Source organism: Cygnus olor, chromosome 1 (genome assembly GCF_009769625.2).
Source record: "Cygnus olor isolate bCygOlo1 chromosome 1, bCygOlo1.pri.v2, whole genome shotgun sequence".
NCBI lineage: Eukaryota > Metazoa > Chordata > Aves > Anseriformes > Anatidae > Cygnus > Cygnus olor.
The window spans coordinates 39,556,318-39,579,080 of NC_049169.1; the positions used below are offsets into that span (position 1 = coordinate 39,556,318).

The 22,763-nt window shown below is 38.3% G+C and overlaps 1 protein-coding gene across 1 annotated transcript in view; it reads left to right on the top strand.

The window, feature by feature from the left end:
• Positions 1 to 22,763, top strand: part of TRHDE (thyrotropin releasing hormone degrading enzyme) — a 204,650-nt gene that overhangs the window by 153,940 nt on the left and 27,947 nt on the right. The window contains 3 exon segments of the mRNA XM_040553451.1: positions 2,244 to 2,332; positions 10,402 to 10,535; positions 10,634 to 10,689. Coding sequence (XP_040409385.1) covers positions 2,244 to 2,332; positions 10,402 to 10,535; positions 10,634 to 10,689 — 279 coding nt within the window.

The following is a 22,763-nucleotide window of genomic DNA, read 5'->3' on the forward strand; positions in this document are numbered from 1 at the left end:
GTGCATCAATTTGCAGCATCTCCTGACAGCCCTCACTTGTTGAACCCTGAAGTTATTGCCACTGTAACAGGAGTAGCAGAGCAGAATACGCGTTTTCACCTCATTAGTCTAGCTCACTGTCCAGAATATTAGTTGGGGTAACAATGAAGCTAGCTTTATGTGAGGATCCCAGAATGAGAACTGGAGAAGCAAATACATCAGTGGACATCCTTTTCTGCTGGTGGTGCTATGGAAGGTGGTAACCTCCAGCACAAGGAATGGGAAGGCAGTAGCATCTTCAGATGCTGCAGTTTAATTATCCAAAAAGTGTCTGCCAGAGCATGTGCTTATCTGAAGTGTGTCTTTGGTGCACCAGTGTATCTATTAATTTTCCCAGTGTGTCATGATACCAGTCAGTATTCAGACAACCCAAAGTCACATGGGACTTTTTTCTTCTCCCATATGGCAATAAATGCCATGTTTTCTTTCCAATGTCACTCATAGCTCTTTCAGCTGTGCAGTTTTCCAAATATCTCCCCCTCTCTGCTGAATCACTGCTGCGTGGAAAACTGTTTCTCAACACGTACAGTCCAGTTTTATGTGCTGCAAAAGCCTGCACTTGAGGAGTCAGGTATCAGGGTGCAGCAAGGGGTGGCTGTTTGCGAAGGGCTCTTTGCCAGGACCCCTGCATGGCAGCAGCACAGGCCCAGGGGTGGCAGCCAGGCTCAGCCCAGAGTCCAGATCCCCAGGCAAGTCCACAGTGATGAGGCCAGGCTGGGACACCACACTGACCCTGAGCCTTGGCAGCCAAACCTCCCAGAGCAGGGCTGCTCTCAGGGCGTGTACATCGAGCGTGCAGAATTGCCCATGTGTGGAAGTATTTGTTGGATTTGGACTTTGAAATAATAGAAGCAAATAATCCTTGTCTTATTGATGAAATCTGTGAGAGAACAGAAATTGCTGTACTAGTCTGCTGTTTCTGAATCCACACAGAGAGCGTTCTGGGGTGCGTGTTGTATGATGCATGTGATTTCCAGTGCTGAACAACAGATGTGCTCCCAGGCACAACCCTTGCAAGCCAACAGACGCTGGCTCTGGTTATGGCACATTTGGTAGTGTTCACAGTTCACTGGAGCAGGCTTCTGAATAAACAGAAGTGAGCAAACCTAATTTTTTGGGTATCATAGGCTAGTTCTGCAATGCTGCGTACCGGCAAGGGAGAAGCTGATGTAGATGTCAAGAACTTGCCCCCACTCATCCTTGTGCCATTTTGATTAAGTCAGTCTAAAATGATATACTTATTTGGTATCTAAGTGATTGTGTACAGTGATATTTGAGCTGGGACCATTCTCTTGCCATGCTGCCTTGCTTAAAGCACATGTGCTCCCCAAAGGGACCACCTGTACCATTATGGGGTGCTTCCCCTAGGTGTGCAGAATGAGATGGCAGGCCTGTGAGGGAGGTGTTTATTCTTTCACCAGCTAGTGAAATGGTATTCTGAGGAGTTGAGGAGTGGAGATAATGATGAAGGCATGCAAGAGTTCCTCCTTTCCATCTGCTCTAAGAGATTGACTTCATACAGTCGATTTCTGTTTGTTGAGATAAAAATGTTGTAAAAATCTTAGGAAAATTATAACATTTATTCCAAATGAGAAACAATTTGTGATACTCTAGAAGAAAGTTGTGGTCTGATTACACTAGCTTATCTCCAAATCCACATGTAGCACATTTTGTCCAGTTTGCAAAACACATCAATGATAAAAAATGTTGCAAAAAAGTGGAGAATCCATCCCATTCACTTTGGTTTTATAAACCAGCAGCTATGAAAGCCTGTCATAGGTTTTTAAGAAGTTGCTAAAAGTGTGTGTTATTTTTAAACTTTGGAGTCCCTATAAATCAAAGCATGTTTTACCTGGAGGTTCTCTCTTTCTAAGTAAACATACTGAATGCTCTTTCTGTGGGAAATCATTATTTCCTCTTCTGTGAAGTATTTTGTTAAATTAGGAAAACCTTGCAAAAAGTCCTCATATGATGATAGTGTGTGAAAAATGTAAAATATCTTTTTTTTTTTTTAGATGAATTACTTTTTCTTTGTTTTACTGCTAATAGCAAATGCATTTCAAAATCAAAATAACCTGTTAGAATCCACATCTTTATGCTGCTACTGAAATTGTGTTTTGATTTCTTTGACATGATCCCTGATTGCTGTGAGAAGAATCAGTTCAGTATTTTTGTTCTTAGATTCCCCCTCCTTTGTCTTGCAGCTACTTGTGGCAGATTCCATTAACAATTGCAGTAGGAAATACGAGCCACATCTCATCAGAGGCAATTATATGGGTGTCTAACAAATCAGGTAAAAATAAACTTTCCTCCCAGTGGAATCTTATAAAGCATACTTGTGTTTTCCTCAACTGTTTCTTTGGAATTGATCCTAGATAATTGTTTAGTTGCTCTGCACCCAGTGTTAGCTACTTGAAATGAATTACAAAAGGAAGAGTCGGGAAGGGAGGGAGGAGGAATGAAGGATAAGCAGCAAGCAAGAAGATTTATAATTATCACAGACATTACAGTATAATGAAAAGCTTTTACATAGAAATGTGTACCTAAGTGCTAAGTGTTTTGTATTTAGCAACGTATATCAAGTTATTGATGAATGTAATTCAATTTATTGATTTATAAAAGTTAAATGTAATATTTTTGTAGCAAAGCATCTGATGAGTATGACTTAGTAAATGCAAATTATTTATAATTCTGGCATTTTGTAATTCCAATCCACAATCTAAACCAGGGCTAAGAAATGTTTACTGCCATTTAAAAGTTTTCTTATTGATCTGTCGAAGTATTTGTTATCTCTATTAGATAACCAGATACTGGACTTTGAAATTTTTTTATTCTGCTTACCACTTATTCTCTCCCTTCTCAATTCTTACATGATCATAAGAGCTATTGTCCTGAGAACAGCTAGGGCTGGATACCAGTGTTTTTTTTTTAAAAGGAATCTCAACATAGAAATTTCATGAAATATTTCTCTATTTCCTTAGCAGTTCATGCAACATCAGCTGACAGTTTTGGACTGGAATTGAAGTAGATGAGGAAAAAAATGTGGAGACTTAAATAGAATGAGTATAAGGATGGGAAAAGAAGGTGCCATGCATCCCCTTGACACATGGGCTGTAGCGGGAGAAGTGACCCCTTCTTGTAAAATTTAAGGGGTGTGGAGATTCCCCCCTGAAAGAAATTTAACTGGAGAGAGGAATGAGTCAAACCTGTCTGTGTCTGTGTTTTTCCATTTTTTTCTCTTTTGTAAGTCACCAAAAGGTAATAGTTTGATAGAGCTTAGCAAACAGCAGAAGCAGAAATGATTGGTGTAAGATCAGTGGAAATCTGAGTAAATGAACTTTCTAGTGCTTGAAGGTACCTGTTCCTTCATCCTGATCATTTGCAGCCCATCAGAATGTAGGATGTTTTATGCTGCTCCCATGTTGTGATGGTCTAAAAATGTGCCTGGCACCAGGGTGCTTTTCATACCTGGGAAACATACCCTAGTCAGAGCACACTAAGATGCTGTCTCACTTTGCAGAAGTGATATTGCATTGGCCATACTTTTTAATATTAACACCTCAGGAATACTTGAAAACCTCTTTGAGCTTTCACAGTCTGCCTTAATGACCTGCTCCACTCTTGTCCTTTAGGGCTTGATTGAACTCTCATTGAAGTTAACAGAAAGATTCCCATTGACTTCAGAGAGAGTTGATCTCAACTCATCTCATCTCATTAGGTTTACATGCGTGCCTCCTTCCCTTCACTCCTGCCTTGAAAGTTCAGTATATCACTATTATCTGCACAGTTGCTTCCTCATTGGCTTTTACTTGCAGAGCATTGTGAAGGAACAAGACCATAAAACCACTACCCACTCTTTTAAGATCTGCTACACCTATCGGAATGCCTTCAAAAATCAGCGAATTAATGATGGCCAGTGTGAGCAATGATTTTGGGGTTACTGTTATGTAGAAATTAAAGAGGAACCTTTCTGAATCATGAGTTTCCTGTGTAGAGAATCAATGCCACTGTGATCTATTGTCATTATCTTTGTCCTTCCTCATTACTTTCTCAATCACTCACTTTCTGTCTCGTTAAAATGAGACTGTAAACTTATGAGTACACCAAGGATGCTCTCTTGCTTCTGTTTATTGTTGTCTAACTCACTTGGGTAATTCCTCAGCATACAAAGATCGGTAAGAAAAGCCCTAGATCTGCTTAATATCTGATTCATTGTGTATGCTGTTATGTACTGGGGCTGCTGTAGATGTTTTTGTGATAGTTCTAGAGATTTCTGCAGCTTGTGTGTTAGTTTCCAGGAGATCTGAAAGGGACTCTGAGACTGGAAAGGGCAGTTTCCAGGACTGATTTGTGTGGGCAGGAAGAATCATGAAGAGTTCCTGTTGTGACAAGGACACATGCTTCAGTGTTGTCTCAGGGAGTAGTCAGAGAACAGCTCTGTAAGCTGGAGATGAAACAAACTATACCTGAGGATGTTTGGAAAATTGGAATCAATCACATTGCTCTTCAAGTGAGAGAAATTGAATGCAGATACTCAAATCAAATTTATCTGACTTTCTTCAAGATTCAGAATTGTAAGAGAAATGAAAAGATACCTGAACAGTGAAGGCTCAAGTCACTTAGCTTAGGCATTGTGGAAATTATTAGTGTCATGAACTTCTGCTCTGTCATAGATCCAGGGCTGGTTTCTGTTTCTTCTAGATAAGTGGCCTCTTTTATGGTCTCTGTAATGATGAATGAACACAATGTCCCCAGTGTTTTGGATCAGCCTCAAACCAATAGCAGGTAAATAGTCAAGGATCTGCTTTGATCTTAGTCCACCCCTACAAGACAGCTGCTTTGCAAGGCTTCTGCAGAGAAGTTGGTGACTGCAGAGAAGTTGGTGACTGCTGTTGTCTAAGAGTACTAAGTATTCCAGTCCTACCCATCACGTTTCTACAAATCCAGGAGAAGCATAGACAGTGGCCTTAACCTCAAGTGAAGAGGTTTAGCTGCCATCCATTTCAAATAGGTGAGCAAAGCTGTGGAAAAAAGCATACTTGCTGTTCCCTGGTCATGAGTGTGCTGGCACTCGGGCTCCAGGTAGGAAATATGATCCAGAAGATGCTGCTGAACTGACTGAAGCAGCTTTACAGTCTGCCTTACTGCCATTTACATCCTCACCTCCTCTACCTTGACTGATTTGTTTTGTCCCGGAGAAGTACGCCTCTGATGGAACTCTCTGCCTCTGGTAAAGTGGATCATTCAGACTCCTCTTAGTATCTGCACAGGATTGCCAGGAGATGGGGAAAATAAAGTTCAGCAGGGCAATTGCCTTCCAATCAGCAAAACTCAATTTACTGTATCATGCCACCTCCAACTAGATAATCTCTGTTTTAGCTGTAAGCCCCTTAGTCTGGTTTTCCTCCATGGTGCTACAAAGAAGACATGCTGCTTCCAAGATGGGGTTTGATGACTGTCCATAGGGTAATAGAGTAGTGTAAAAATAATACTTTATTTATTTATTTGTTTATTTGTTTATTCATTTTATGGTGAGAGTTGGACAGCTGCTGAACTTGACCTGCATTATTTCCACACTCGCTTGTGTTTTCTTTCAAAAATGGGAGGAAGGGAAGTGACGTGAGGTAAAAGAAATTTATAGGTCCTGTTTTATAACTTCAGCCAGCCATGATGAGGAGCAGGGATACAAGATCTACAATCCTGGCACAATTTTGATAGGGTGAGGCAAAATTACTCCTTTTATCCCAGCAGCTGAGCAAAAATCCTAACAGGAAAATGCTATTTACACTTGTGTAATATCACCTTAGACGTTAGCTGTTGCACCATATAGGAATGCTAAGGAATGGAAGGATACTCTGAGGAAAGACTAAGTGTAACAGAACATGATCATATTTGCTGATATGATAAATTTACTGTAGTGTTCACAATACCAAAACATTTTTTCAACATGGAGCTAAGGCAACTGGGCACATGAGATGGAAATAATTTTTCCTTCTGGTTTGCCTTCTCCCTGTATGAGAAGATATTGGAAAAAGTTTCGTGGTATTTAGCTAAAACCAGTATCTTTTCACAAAATAATGTGACTGTGATGAAATTCCTCATGGAACATTTTCTTGGTCAGGAAATTTTCTCTTGCTGCTCTTGGCATGAAATTGTGTTAGTCTCATGCAGTTATTTTTACAGGAAAATGGAGTCAGTTCTATCAACAGTGATTCCACCAGCATAAACCAATTTCCCAGTGTGCTAGGGGTTGTGTAAAATGAAAAGTTAAATGAAAATAACAACTGTGAGTCTGAACACTTGAAGTGGTAGTAGAACTGTCTGTAGCCCACGCTTTTGTCAGCACTGGAATAGTTTCTTGCAGAGGGCCGCCCTTCACCCAGACCTGCCTTGCAAGGTGGTCATGTTGCTGTGTGGAGGAGCAAGCTTCCATCATTCCTGCAGGTTTTGATGGAGTGGAAGTTGCAGGAGAGCTGTGAGAGCTCAAACTTCAAGCCACTTGCAGTTAGCACCAGCTGGAGGATTGTCTCACACTTCTAGAGCAGAGAAAATGAGAATCAGACCCTGACTGTTTTTTTTTTTTATTTTTTAGTTCAAAACAAGTGTTGTAAAAATTAACCATTTCCTCCTAAATGTTTTCTATATTTATGTGGCAAAACTGGAAGTTTCAGAACAGTGTTAATTTCTGAGGTATCCAGGCAAAACATGACCATGGAAAAACACTTTTTGATGGAAGAAGATTTAAAAAAACCCACCCTTTAATCTCAAATACAACTATGTATATATTTTAGAGTGAATTTTAAAAGGTGAACCAGAACCATCAAAGGTAGATTTCTTCCCAAATGAAATCTTTATTGTTGTTTAGAAAGTCATGAATGGTTTAATATAGGGTTTGACACTGAATGACTACCTTTTCCCTAACTATAATACTTTAAATGGAAAACTAATAAATGTGTTTGTGATAAGTAGAGAAATTGCACAGGTGTATAGAAATTTTCAGAGCTATAATCACCAAGAGAAATAATTTCTTTTATAAGAAGGCATGAGGATCGACAGACTCAAACATAAAATTCCAGTAAATTATAGAGAACTACGTGGAGCACATGCATCTAACAGTCCCTTAAAATAACCACCTGCTTATATGAGCCAGAAAGGCATGAATGATTCCTGTCCTCTATTTCAGGAGAAGGTCAACACATGAATGGTCTTATCGAAAAATAATAACACGGGGTTATGGTTGGATTTAAACTGACCAAAACAGCCATAGTGCCATCAGGCTTTGAAATGATACTGTTCTCTCTTAAAGCAGTATGTAGTGGAGGAGTTCCACAGCTGTTATTTATAAGATAGGCTATTTTAAAGTTTTCATATTTGACTGGCAAGTATCATCCAGTACTGTATTAAAGCATAAGTAATTTCCTCACTGCAGAGATCAAAAAAATACAAATAGTCAAACGACAAAAAAGTTATGTGTACTTGTTTCTTTTATTAGAACCAATCTTGAAAATTTCTATTTAATGTATTTTTTTCTCCCAGATATTTTTTAATGTGTGCTCATAGCCCATTTGATAGGTTTTTAGTTGTCGTAGAGGTGCAACGATTAATCCGATATAAGTAGCTATGTTCAGCTATGGTGGCATTTAAGAGCTAGTTTGCTGAAGAAATAACATGAGCAGAAAGTAGTGCTACATTAACACAGCAGGTTCTGCCGTGTACAAACAGTCTCTTCCTGACCCCACAAAACTCCTGAAGACCCAGGGAAATTCTAAAAGTTGTTGTTTCCCTCCACAGCCTCTCCTAGTTACAGAAGTGGGTATTTTTTCTGTTGCTTTTAAGAAATCCAAGAGATTGATTCAGAGTATAGCTGAGATTTAGCAGTGACAGGCTGTATTCACAGCACCACGCTGAGTAAATTAAATAGGATAGAGTAGATCTAGATTCAAATTCTTTCTCCTCTCCCCATTTTACAGCAGGTATTTGAACTCAAGCCCTTCTAAGAAAGTGCTTTTAGCACTATGGTGTAAGTTGTTACGATTTTTTACAGTATGTTTGAAAAACACGTTTTTCTTTGAATAAGATAATTGAATGTACACAGGAATCAGATTTGATTCTTCTCTGTGTAGGCTGGACATGAGCAACTGGTGATTCTGCTTTCAGGGCCAGTGAAAAAACTATTTAAACAGAGAAACAACCTCAGTAGAACAGTCTAACAGAAGTTGCTTAGGACTGAGAGGCAGCCCACTGTTTAACAAACCTCTGTGGAAGGAAGGACGTTCGGTGTTAAAATTATGTTCCAAATCAAGTTGTGGGAATGCTGGAAATCAGGATTCTGCATAGCTACAGACTGTAAATTCTGAGCTGGAGAGACATCTGTTTGGATGTAGGTGTCCTTGTACTTCTGGAAGGCTGAGATTAGCCAGAGCCTGGCATATCTCCTTAATGAGCTGGTCCAGGTCCTCATACAGGTCCTCATACAGTTTGATCGCCTTGTACCTTTCACTTTTAACTACCTATGTCTCTCCACCTAACACTTTGCTTATCTTTTTCAAGGCTGGGAATCATGCAGAGTTGTAGGACTTAGTTCTCCTTTTCTTTTCTTTTCTTTTCTTTTCTTTTCTTTTCTTTTCTTTTCTTTTCTTTTCTTTTCTTTTCTTTTCTTTTCTTTTCTTTTCTTTTCTTTTCTTTTTCTTCTCTTCCCTTTTCTCTTCTCTTCTCTTCTCTTCTGTTCTCTTCTCTTCTCTTCGCTTCGCTTCGCTTCGCTTCGCTTCACTTCTCTTTTTTCTTCTCTTCTCTTCTCTTCTCTTTTCTCAGTCCTATTTCTGCATATAAAGGACATGTCAGTACTTAATCAAAGATAACTAATACAGTGGTCTCTGTTTTTTTCTCAATCATTTACATAATTAGTCTGAGTCGGTGCAAGTCAATTAGACAAACCCTAAAAGAACAGTAAAAATTTAATCGAATAGCCAACAACTGAGTTATTTTAGGCTTAATATTTCTAAGAAGGGAACTTTTAAGAGATTTTAATGATGTCAGAACTACCTAGGTGAGAAGACGACTTTCTTTTTTAATCCTTCAGCTTTTTATCTGAATTCATGTGCATAAAGCAGCTCCATAACTTTAAAGATAAACACATAATTAGGTGTTTTTAGGATTGTATCTCACTGCTTTTCGTATTCTTTGCACCTTAAGACTGCAGTTATTTCTGTGTTTGCTAGAGATATTTAGTCAAGGGAGAAGCATAACTTTTATCTATAGTTCTAGTCATCTATTATTTCCTCAGAAATTACTTTTTTACAAGAAAGGCTGTAAACAAATCCATTTCTCTAGTAAGTCTAGGAACTAGATGGTGTATGTGAATTGTTAAGACCATATTGTTAACTTGGTTTTTTCCATTAGTTACTTTCAAAGAATTCAAGCATACCAAACAGTTTCCTGTTGGAATTACATTTGAAACAAATATGGCATATTTCTTTTTTATTTTTAAAATACATGAGGAGCATAAATATGTCAAGAGCATAAACACTGGTTTTATTATAGTAGAAAAAACATTGCTGAATTTTTAGAGTTCTCTCTCATAATCAGTTATGTCAGAATAATTTGCTAAATTGAAGGATTATTCAAGAGACATATAAGCCTGATGCTTCATTCTATGATGATTCTTCCCATAGTGAAAAAAGCATGTGGTGTGTGTTCCGGGTGTTTTTGTTGTTGGAATCCCTACTTCTGTGAATAGTGATGGACTAGCTGACTTCTAGCTTGTACAAATACTGGAATAAATTCATACTTTCAGCCCCTAAGTGCTTACGTAAAAAGAGGGGAAAGAGGAAAAATGGGTTAGTTGATACAAGGTTAATAGGTATAGTTCTAGAGGAGAGCTTCTCAGTGGTTAGTAGCTTGTAACTCTATAACTGGAAATACTTTAATTTAAAATCCAATAACAGAAGCTTTATTGACTACATGCAGAAACACTTAAGATTATTTATTTATTTATTTATTTTGAATCACAGGTTCAGTCTTCTCTCTGTAGCAATCCGTTGAATAATAGAATTGTACTTTGATAAAGCTGCTGTAGCAGGGCCAGCGTCAGGGTACCAGACTTAAATGGACACTTCTTGTATAAATGCTATTAGCTGCAAAAAGACCCTTGGAGTTCTTTGTGGATAAAAGGTCTCAGCCTCAGCTGGTGTTTCTACATGAAACAGATTAATAATTAACAGAAAAATATTAATTAACCTCACTGCTTTTGTTAGTCTTTGAATCAATTTCACTACCTTTCTGCAGAAAGAATTTAACAAATATGTTTTTAGAATTTTTAAATTCAAAACCAAGTCCCATTCCTATGTTGTTCTTTGTTTCCAGAACACCACAGAATTCCTGCTTTGGAAGAGGCAAGTTGGTTGCTGGGGAACATCAACCAGACCGGCTACTTTAGAGTTAATTATGATATTAGGAATTGGAGGCTGCTAATTAATCAACTAACAAGGAACCATGAGGTAAGTTCCTCTTCTCAGCCCTAAAATCAACTTTTATATGTGAACGTTCACTATTTCATCACCCTAAATGTTTCCATTTCTCTGGTTGCTCCTCATAGGTTATCTCTGTCAGTAATCGAGCAGGCTTGATCGATGATGCATTCAATCTAGCCAGGTATGTTTGCCTGAAGATAATTTATCTTCAAATACATTCTTGCAACAACTCATACAATCATTAGCTCAGCAGCTGAGTGCATTTTGAAGTTAAATATGTTTTAAACACACTTTAGTTCTCCTCCCCCCCCCCTTTTTGTATGGTGCATTAACACAGTCTGTAGCACACTCTTGATCAGTAATTGCCATAGGGTATTTCCGAGTCTAGAGAGGTCTGATCAATTTTGCAGCAAGTTCAATTTAACACTTCGGAGGTAAATAATCTTTTTCCACTTTCTTTAATGAACAAGAAATGTTTTTTTTTTCTTCTGTTTCTCCCTAAAGCACCCATTCTCTCCTCCTCCCCCTCCAGCCCACCCCCCCCCCCCCCCCCCACTTTTTTTTTCTAAGCATGCCTTGTGCTGTATTTTATTTGTGATGGAAGGCACCTTCAAGCTTCAGGAATTTTTTTTGCCCTGACTTATGCTGTTATATCATTTTTCCAATATCCTTCTTTTCCTGTAGTCTGCTAGAACACACTCTTTTTCCACATGACGTTTTTCACACAGAATGTAGTCAGAGTTCTGTTGACCATTTCTGGAATTTATACAGCTTTTTGTGTTTTATTATGACCAGAGTTATGTAATTAACACGTATAGTGCTGGTTAGGTAATGCCTTCTTTATGAATTGAGACAATGAAATCATTCCTGTTTTGAAGTCAATACATCCGATATGTTGGTAGTCAAAGTGAAGAATGAGAAGAAAGTAGTGGAACTTTTCAAGTTTTGAGATTGTTGAGGTCCCTGGGAACGCTGCATCAGTAAAACACTATGATGTCAAAGGCTGTGTGAAAAGAATTCCTGATGTTACTGGCTTTTCCGTTTGCTAGTGTATTTATAGGCATATTTGAGCAGGGGCTTGCAAGAATTGGCAGTACTGAGGTACATTTCACTAGAAATGGTCACCAGAGATTTTTTGAGATTCAGGCACAATGTCACGCAGAAATTATGTCTCAGTGATTTTCCAGCTTCACTGCAGTAAAAAACAGTTTTGTGCCCTACCACTCTGTTCCTGCTGCCTGTGCTAGCCTGAATATATGACATAAACTAGTGATTAGCCCTTACTTAATAGCCCAGAGATGTAGTAGAGAAGGAGGTATGACAGGGAGAGGAAGAGCCCCCTTTTGCTTTTTGCACTGCCTTTCGTTCTTGCCTTGTATCCTCTTCCCATTGGCAACGTTACAGAGTTATAAATAGGTTATCATTTCAGTGGACCGTGACCTATGTACTCCTTGGCTAGTAGAATACTGCAGAATATTTTTAAATACCTAGACTATTGGAAGAACTAATACATATTCAGTCAGGTAACAGTCTGTTCCTTTTTTTTTTTTTTTTTTTTTGGCACCTCAGAGCTGCTTTATGTCTAATAAAACTGAAATAATTTGCAGTTATGCAAAATCAGTATGTGGCTTTCTTCTTTCTCCATGAACTGAATGCAGTCATATGTGGCTTGACTTTAGAGAAAATCTAGGCATTGAAAAAAGCTGTTTCTTAAGCTGATTCCTGTAGGTAGGTGTTTTTCTTCTGAGTCAGTACTGAGCCACTGCTCTAGGATGTATTCTTCATAAAGCATAAAGGCAAGGTCTTGATTAAAGGCCCAACCTGCATAGTCCGGCCAAGTTTTTCTACCTAAAAAACACCCAGACATTAGATAAGAAACATGTTTTCAAACATACTTTCCAAAGCAGTTTTATGGATATTGGATCCTGCTGCTTTTTCACAGGTAACTATGCCGGAACACTGATTTTTTTTGCAAAATTTCATGTTGTAAAAACTTGACTTTCTTCTGTTAATGGTGAACTGCAGTGGATGGCTACTGCATTTGTTACTCATACACCATGGAAAAAAGTAGTTGAGCTAAATATTTACGCTGTAAACCCGTTCGTATATGTAGATACTACATAAGCAGAAATATTCTTCTAAAGGGGATGCACAGATAGGTTCCTGCTTCTTTTAAACTTCTGACTCCTGTTAGTAGTACTGTCTTGAATATATATGCCTTACAAGCAGGTCTGTGTGTGACAGATTTGGTTGAAGGAGAGATCTAGAGAAGTAGAAAAGCATATTTGCAAATAGATTTATAGTTAGTATTCAAAGAATAGCAATAAGATGTGGACTAAAAGTGGTAGATAGGGTATACTGTTATCTTTTTTTTTTTTTACTTCATCTATCATCTTTCTAAAGAAATAATAATAATAAAAAAGTAACTATACTTAAGTATAGTTATGTTTAAGATACTCTAATTGGCTGGCTAGCTGTATGGTACCTTTCTAAGAAGTGTTTGGCATTTTTTTCTTTTCATTTCCTCTCTCCCAGGCAAAGACAGACCAGGGGTAGACCTACTTCTTTCTCTGCTCCTTTACCATGAGCAGGACTAGAGAAGCATTGAGAGTCTGTTAGAAGAGGAGTGCTTTGGGGCAGACCTTGGGAGCAGAGCACCTGAACTTCTGGGTGTATGAAAGTGCATGTGAAAGCTCTTGTGGGGACAAGCAGTGGAGTCGCACGCTGATGCTGCAGTACAGCACAGCAGCTCTGCTGTTACAGATGCACAGCAGCATCCCAAAAACAAGATCTGAGGGCTATCAAAATGACACAGACCCTTTCAGTTTCCTCAAAAAGTCCATGTTCAAAAGGCCACCATTAGCCTAAAGGCAGCCTAGCTTTCCCCTCTTGGCTGCAAAGTACAGTTCAGAAAATCGCTTCGCTTTTTGTCAGAGCAGTACTACGCTTTGCATGTTACTAGCCTTGTGGATGTAGCGCTGATTCTATCTCATGTCCAAGGCACAGAATGTGTTTCTCCCTCCCAGTATAATGTTACATGGTGGGGAGATTAAAAACAGGTAATTGTCTCTGACTGCTACATGAGGAAAGGTGAGTAACCTTATTGACCAGTCACAGAGGTAGTAATTGGTAGTTTAGACTGACTTCAGAGAAGACTGGCTGTTTTAAAGCGTAATTGTGTCCTCTGATGTGGTCCCTAGTGGTACTGATGGGTTATCATCTTGTCTACCACTATAAACGTGGAACTTAGAAGAACTTATAGAACTGTGGAATACATACTTTTATTTTAACCCCTACATATTATTTTCAGTAATAAAATAATGCATAAATGACTTAAATCCACACTTGTCCTTTTAAAAACAATTTCCAACATAAGCAGTTCTTGTTACTGTATTAAATAGACTGTATTTCTTCAAAGTACCCCATCCTTCATAGAGATTTCTGAAGTACTCCCTAGTGTGTTGTTCAACTTGATACAGATAATGTTCATTCCACAGCAGAAAGGTTTGACTCAATTCTTCCAGTGTCCTAATATGGTAAGTCTTGATATGATATTCCTATATATTAATGCTAATTGATTTTATTTCTGAAACAAGTACAGATCTTATTTTTAGTAAAATTTAATAACATTGAAATCTGGAGAAAGCTGAAAGAATATAATTTATTTTGGAGATTTTATTCTTCCAAAATGCTTGCTATCCTTTTATTGTCCAGCATAATGATTCCTCAAAAATAAACATAAATGAATCGTTACCTCCAAGGAATACATTAAGCTCTATAATTTCCTAAACTTTCGCCCATTTTATATGTAAATATATTCCTTCTTCTTTCTTGGTGCATTTTGGTTCCATAAAATTAGTCAAGCAGGGTTGAGCAGAATAATAACAATAAGAGAGCTGCAGTTTGCCCACTGTGTTTGAATTCTTGCAAGTTTGTTTGTTTTTCAGATTTTTAAACATAATTCTGTTCTCAGCTCTAGTACGTGCATACACCCTGTGGATCCAGAGTGCTGTAGCCTTGGCAGTAACATAGCTTATGGAAATACATTCCCAAAATTCTTGAGCAAGAACAGAACCTTGGTGCTCTCTCTTCCCTTCTTCTTGAAGATCCTTTATCTATTTAGAATGTTTTGTAAAGGATTTCAGAACAATTTGAAACTAAGTTGATTGTAGTAAATGGGATGTATTGATGGTAGACTGATAAAGAGAAGATGAATGGAACTGTGTATCTCTTCTAAACTTTAATAAAGGTAGTTCAGAGAGCTCCAATAAATAGTGTCACAGGAAATAAGAAAGATCCTACAGTTTCTCGAGAGTGTGAATAATGTTGTCAGCTTCTCCCGTCTTTCTCATTCCTTGGGGCAGGGTGTTAGTGAATATGTGAGGTGGAATGCTTCACACTTTACTTTAGGTGTCCCAAAGGTAGACCTGTAGATCTGAGCTTGTCTCCTTGCATGGCACTGACAGATAACGGAGACAAATGCACTCCCAACCTCTCAAAGCCACATAACATGGGATAAGATAAATTACCCTCTTGAGGTTAGTAGTCTTGTGTCACCCCTAGTTCTTCCTTGCTGGGCTCTAAATCTTCATATTCATCACCACTCATTAAACAGGTTAAATTAATCCAATATTATGTCAAAGAAATACGTCTGGTTTGTACTCAGTGTTAATCAGTATTGAATCAGATGGTTAGATGTGATTGTGGATACTTATTTTACTCTCATCTAAAACAGTTATTGCTCATTCCTGTTCTGGAAGAATCCATCTGTTTTGTCTCTTGAACACTAATGTATATCTAATACCCCTTGTTTCTGCCTCTGCCATAGGCACTTACTGTGTTCAGGTGATAGCTGCTTGGTCTGCATGCCAGTTTCTCAGAAACAAGATTTTGATGCTGACATTCTTCCTTGCTGTTGATCATTATCTTGCCTTCTGTTCTACCATTGAAGAGGTGGAGTTCTTTGGATGCTCAGATTTTCATGACAGTTCCCTTTTGAGTCACGGGCCTAATGACGGTGTGGAACATGCCAAGACGAAACTCATTGGATACACATTAACAAAGGCCAAAGATAAAATCTGACAGTAGATTTTGCATATTTCCCTGCCGTATTTCTTAACTGGATTCATGAGAAATCATAGAATCATTAAGGTTGGAAAAGATCTTCAAGATCACCTAGTCCAACTGTCCGCCTACCGCTAATATTGGAATATCGGCTACCATGACCATGTCCCTAAGTACCACCTCTACCCTTTCCTTAGACACCCCCGGGGATGGTGACTCCACCACTTCCCTGGGCAATCCATTCCAATGCTTAAATACCCTTTCTGAGAAGAAAATTTTCCTAATATCTGTTCTATAACCTTCCCTGCCACCAACGTCAGGCTGACAGGCCTGTAGGTGCCCTGGATTCTCCTTATGACCTTTCTTATCGATGGGTGTCACACTAGCAAGTTTCCAGTCATCTGGGACATCTCTGATTGACCAGGACTGTTGATAGAAGGTGGAAAGCAGCTCTGCAATCATGTCCGGCAGCTGAAGTGAAGTGATGTTCTTAAATATATGTTCTTCTGCTCCAGGGATGCTTCTGTGTCCACATAAGTCTTTGTTGTTTCTTCATGGCATTCAGTTCTGCGAACCTGCTTTGGAAACCAGAGAATAGGAGAGAAAGTCTGGAATGCAGTGGAAAACATACCTCAGTATCTCTATGACAGTCACACCAATACATGGTGTGACTGACAGTGACTCGGTCTTTGAGGAAGTGGGTGGGAGAATTAGTAGACCTGAGGGAAGACGGTTCTTACGGGCAGCAAAGGAAACAGCCTGACCATTTTGCAGTGCTGTCTGTTTCCTATCACAGATTAGGGGAGAGAAGAAGCTGTCGTCTCTACAGATTAAGATTTTTTAAGGACAGCAAAACCTGTCCCTGTAGACTTCACAAATACAGAGAGCTATGTCAGAAATAAGCAATGACAAAAGCATACCTTCAGAATTATCTGTGAACTAAGCAGCTTCCTTCTTCAGATGGCTTTCATGAAAGTTCCTCTCTCTCAGAATTTCATTCAGCAGGCCAAAATCAGGAGCCTGGTGCAGGTATGTGATGAGTTATAGTAATTGTTTTCCTTCCTCTAATCAGTTCTTGACTTGCTTCTTTCCAAGTTCTGAGTTCTGCTGACTCTAGAAAGCCAAAGTCTGAGGGTAAGGGGAAAGGCAGTGTCAACCTACCTTTTGATACATAAATTCAGATTCTTTCCCTGCTTTTGCTTCAGATTTCTTCCCCTGCACTTAGTAGATTTTTTAATGTCCAGAATGTTCTCTCAGCACCAGTGCATCCCTGAAATGTGTTGTACAATTTGCTTCACTGCTCTTAACTACACAACAGAATCAGATGCACAAATGATACGTAACTCCAATAGCAAGAATTGATTTTTCGCATGCTTACTGTCAAGGGTCACTTTAATTCTTCTTTTATGAACATATGCAAACATAAGCTGAAATGTGTATCTCCATGTAAAGCAGATATCAAGGCTGTGATATGTCACAGAACATATGGACTGACATACAGCATATGGAATGAATGATGGCTACCTTAAAATATTTGTGGCTTCTATTTCCTTTAAAAAAGGCACAGTTGCTATGGCCCATTGAGAGAGTATTTATGTCAAAGAAAATACAACAACTCTTGTAGGAAGCAGTATCTAAATCAATTGCTTGTGCGTCGAACCACCATCACAATTTGTGACAGTGAAAAAGAGTTTCTGTGGCATCTGCTGAAATAATTTTGATGAGGCCTCATTTATTAAAATAGTGAATCTATACCACTATTAATCAAGCATGATATAAACTATCGATCTAATACTCACTCCATTAACTAGTACTCAGAGGCACTAATTAAGGCAGCTGCTTAGCATATCTGTTTTTTGTATATGTTGAATTATCAGCAAATGCTACGAGGAGTAATAATGAGGGTTGGGGTTAAACTGCACAGTTTATTCATTTAAATGGACACTATATGAATGTTGGGTTTATGAATAAGCCAAGTCAAACAGGGTCAACAATCCTGGATATGGCTGGTGAAATTTGGAAGCATTTTGAAGTACAGCAATTAGGCCAGATGAGAACTCTCACTCTTGTTGCTACTTATTATCTAGACCCAGCATTTTAAATGGGGCCTTGAATACCTTGACTTTTCCTGACATTACAAAGAACAGGACTTCAAGTAACACAATCAATTGTAACATGGAACCAATTATCCTAGATATGTTGGAAGACTTCAAATGCTACAAGAAATGAAATCTTAACCTCTGGAGAAGGAAAACTACAATGAACTTCAGCTCCATGGTTTAACTTTAATATGCACATATTTGCACCAGCAACTTCAAGAAAAAAATCCTCATATTTATCTGTAATAATTTTGGATATTATATGGAAGCATAAAAATTAGAGGTTTAGTTACAGGATAACCAGAGTTGTGAGTCCCACTGCCCAGCAATTGCTTCAGTGTAAATGGTGGTAATCCCCCTGCTGTTTTTTGGCACCAGTACTGTCAGTGGTTCAAATGGGGTTATTGATCTTTGCTACCAGAATTTGGCTTTTGATGTCGAGAAATAAGACCAGCTAGTAGTTAGAGAAGTGATGTTGCCACGAGTAGCTGAATGGTCAGGTGTTTTTGCCTGAATGTCAATACTCCACACCTGGGAGTTAAAGAATAAGGAGGGGGTTGGTTTGGGTTTGTTGTTGTTTTTTGGGCTTTTTTAGGGAAGGAAAGGGAAGGAGAGGAAAGGAAAGGAAAGGAAAGGAAAGGAAAGGAAAGGAAAGGAAAGGAAAGGAGGGAGATATGAACAAGTATAGTGCTTAATAATAAACTCAATTCTGACTTTGCTCAAACATACTCTTATAGACGTCATTGCTCATTGAAAACTTAAGGAGTAGGAGGGCTGTTTCATTCTGCCCCTCCCAAAAAATCATCACGAATGAAAATAAATAAATAATACTTTTAATAACTGAGTTATGTGAAATTGACCTCTACTAGCCCCTGAAATACACCAGTTAATTTAAGTGAGTGGCTCACTTCTCCAAAATCAGTTTGGCAATGATGAAAAACATGACATTACCCAACTTAATCTTAATTTTAAACAGTAATATCATTCCTTTTCATCTTGCACTCTTCCTCTGTTTAAATTCCTTTTTTTTTTTTTTTTTTTTTTTTTTTTGCATATGGGAAAGAAGAAAGGAGAGATACTAAACCCAGTTTAAGGAAAATTTTTGTTGTATTTTTGCAACTGCCAGTTTTCAAAGGTTTGGGTGTTGGTTTTTTTTTTCCCTCTTTTTTAACAGAGATGATTAATTAAAATTAACATTAGCCTTTGCTTATTTGGCAACTCTAAATCTATGCAAGATAATTTAAACTATGTGATTACTCTGATAATTGCAATGAATTTGAACTGTTCTATGAAGGATGCTTAAAATGCTCTTGTGTGGAGCTAAATGTCACTTGAAGAGTCCTCAGATATTTTGCATGTAAGAAAACATAATAATAAGCATGCTTCACTTAAAACTGTCATACTCTCTGAATCCTTTGATGTTGGAGAGGTTGAATGCTGATTAAATTTAGCACTTAAAATGGGCTTGTTAGCCAAATGGTCCTGTTATACTTATCAAAATGCAGATGTGCATTCCTGTACTAGTTATGTGGAAGTCTACAGCTGTTACAAATAGTGCCTCAATTAAGTCACACTGGATGTCTTAGAAAAGCAGAGTCTTTGTCTGGACCTAAGTCAGCCCAACTTTGAGAGTGGAAGATGAGGTAGATCAGGCTTTTACACTCAAGTTCCCTGAGGCTTTGTTACAGATTGCTCATTAGCCTTCTATGAGAAAGCATTATTTTTCCAGCTTTCTTTCCTGAATATGGATGGCTAGCATCTTAAGTTTTTAATCTTTCAATTTCTAGACTTGTAGAAGTGAGACGTTTCTTCTCAGAAAGAGCAGTCAGGCATTGGAACAGGTTGCCCAGGGAAGTGGTGGAATTACCATCCCTGGGAGTGTTCAAGGAAAGGTTGGACCTGGTGCTTAGGGACGTGGTTTAGTGGGTGACCTTGGTGGTAGGGGGACGGTAGGACCAGATGATCTTGAAGGTCTTTTTCAACCTTAATGATTCTATGATTCTAAGTGGAAGGTGACATACATGACTACGGGAGTTTACTTCCCTGTTGCATGAGTTGCCTTGCTGAAAGCTTGTTTTCTGTGTCTGGGTTCAACATATCGGTTCTGCCACAGCATTGCTGTTAAAGCAATGTGGGAAAATATATCCTGAATACATCAACAGGGGCCCCAGTCCTCAGTACTTCCAGAAGAAATGAGTAGGGTTAGAAAAAAGCCAACTACAGTTAAGTTTCTCTGTAACTTAGTCTAATTCAGACACAACCACTAAGGTAAAAGAATGAGTCAATGAATAAGAATCCAATTTATTTTAAGCTGTGGGATAAGCTCATTAACTTTGTGGGTTAATGACTATATCATTAATTATTCATATATTGTGCATGCACAGAAACAGAACTCATGTTAATCTGAATTGCATATCTATGTTCTGAAGAGCTGTTTTTTCCCCCTTTGAAATTATCCAAACAGAAAGCTAGTCATGCTTTACACATTTCATAGGAAACAGATGATGCAGGGTGAGTTTTAAATCAGTGGCAAGTAAATCATCTCATTTCCGTTGTTTCAACAGTGTCTATCCGTTTGCTGCCAGCGTGGATTTTCTAATTTTGATTTAAACACATGACTTATAATGACTTTGTTGGGTGGTGGGACTAAGGGATTTATGGTGCACTTGTATATGGGACTCTCATCACTGTACGGCAACCCTGTCGTTTTTGTGGCAGAGTCTGTTTGACTTGTGCTGGATTTATGATAGAAATAATTCAGAACAGAGTAATAATTTTCCCTTGACAATTACACTACCATTTGGTACTTTGTCCCTAAGGGGAAAATGAATGTGCTGGGATCTGTCCATAAGTTCAGTGGCTCAGTGTAAAGAACAAATCAAGGTCAGAATGCAGCTGAATACACACTGATGTTTCATAATATAATCTAGATCTCTAGCTTTTATCTGACTCATTAACAGCTCATGTAATTTAAAGATTATTTTTGCTTGGTATGGGATTTTTAGTGGGAATACTTTGTGAGGGATATTTCATTGCCACATTCAGTACTTTCTATTCATTGCCTCTTTTCTTTATAGCAATGGCAACTGTAGCAGCTTCTTCGGTGTAAGCAGAATACTAGCTTGTTAAAGGGTTGGTGCTTATGATATTATATAATGTCCTACTCCACTTTATATATATATATTACTTTTGAGAGGTCTTTATCTGCCTCTGCCCTTATCATAAAAATGGGGAATAACCTTTTCACCACACTTTGTCAGCAGCCTCTTTAGACATGAAAAACCTGCTGGGCCAGAATGTTTGTCTAGAGATAATTTGTCTAATAACTAAAACAAATCTCTTTTCTTGCCCGTGTTCTTTTTCTCCTGTTTAGTTCAGCAGGTGACTGAAATCCAGGAACGCAGATGATAAAACAAACCTTACGTTTTGCCATGTTTCTGACTGATGCTAAAGTTCTCATGTGTTAACAGTGGCTACAGAGAGATTGACATAATGGTAAACAGAAGGATAAGGACAATTGTATAGAAAGTGATAAAACAGCCATGGTTCTCAAATGTAATCATTCTGATTAAATTTTTCTTTTGTAGGCATGTCCTTTTAAATAGCTCAGTATGAAGGAGGCTGGCTAAGAGATGGCTTGTAGAGACTCTTTTCTAAGCATTGGCTCATTTCTATGTGACCAGTGATGCCAATAAAAAAACCTCTAACCTAGAATAGAGTAAAGGCCCCGGCTTTTTATATTTTATAATGAAGCTGCATAAATAACATTTAATTTTAGGATATGTACATGGATCTGCTAGTACTCTTCCATGAATATGTACTGGGAGAAGGACCAGAATTAGAATATTATTACCATGCCTCTGGGAAGAGGAGCACTGAAATTATAGTGCTCCTATGATATTCATTCCTAGATGCCTACAAAAATGAAGTCAGACAAATTTCTGTCAGAAATGGCATTGATATGAATCTGCCTTGGTTAGGGAAGGGACTAAGCGAGTTCTTAAGGTTGCTTTCAACCTTTTCATTCTGGGTGCTGTATGTGAAGTTTTGTAAAGTCTTTAACCTGCGCTTGAGAAATGCTTAACCTGAACATTGCTTTGCATTCAGACACTGTTTATATATCAACAGCGGTTGGCCCGAGCATTTTATATGCTGCATACTTGCCATGGCTATCCCAGATTCCTGTGCAGAGTTTTGGTTGCAGATACGTTCTTGCTAAGATTCTCAGATGGCTGCTTGATACACACTGGGAGAAACAATATGATTGTCTCAGACCGGTCATAAGATTTGTCATCACAATGTTTCTGTAGTATTTATGTTTGTTACGTGGTTTTGGTATAGCCTATAATCAGTTATTCCCTGAGTGACAGACAATATTTCAGTTTTCCTCTGAGATGGCTAGGCAGGAAAAGAACCTCATCTCTTAGCCTGTGCTCTGTCACATTTGGACTTTGGCAGACAATATCTGATGGTATTTTTTGCTGGACTTTAAAGATAGCAATATGATTGATAGCCAAAAAGACACAAGGAAAAAAAGGATTTCTGTAACTGACCTTCCAGTGTCATTGTTGGAAAAGACTGATAAACCAAGCTGCATGTGTAGAGTATGTACAAACCTTAACTTAGGTTATTTTCTGCATACCTTTGGGTAAGTAATAGCAGACAATTATATGACAGTGAAATTATCTTTTTCCCCTTGTTGGGAAAGTTGCTGCTGTTACTTTTCTTATCATTGTAATCTACAAGGACCTCCTTTCATCCCTGACCCAACCCTCAGGATTGATTCTGTTGATCTGAGGAGTGGATTTCAATGATATTACGCATAAGTGTTCTTTAGGAGTCAAATGCAGAAAGAGAAGGAAGTTCGTGAGGAAACAGGAATAACACAGTCTTTGCCATAATCTGATAAATTTGGAAGTTAGAAACAGTGAGGTGATGAGAGCAGCAGTTTCCATTGTGAACAGGATGAGTAGCATCACAAAGAATCACAATTATAAAAGTGATTAGGAAGGCCAAAAGCTCATGAATAAGTAAAAGATCTCTTTGAGTTCATTTCTTATGTTTCTTTATGAAGAAGTTAAAACAAAAATAA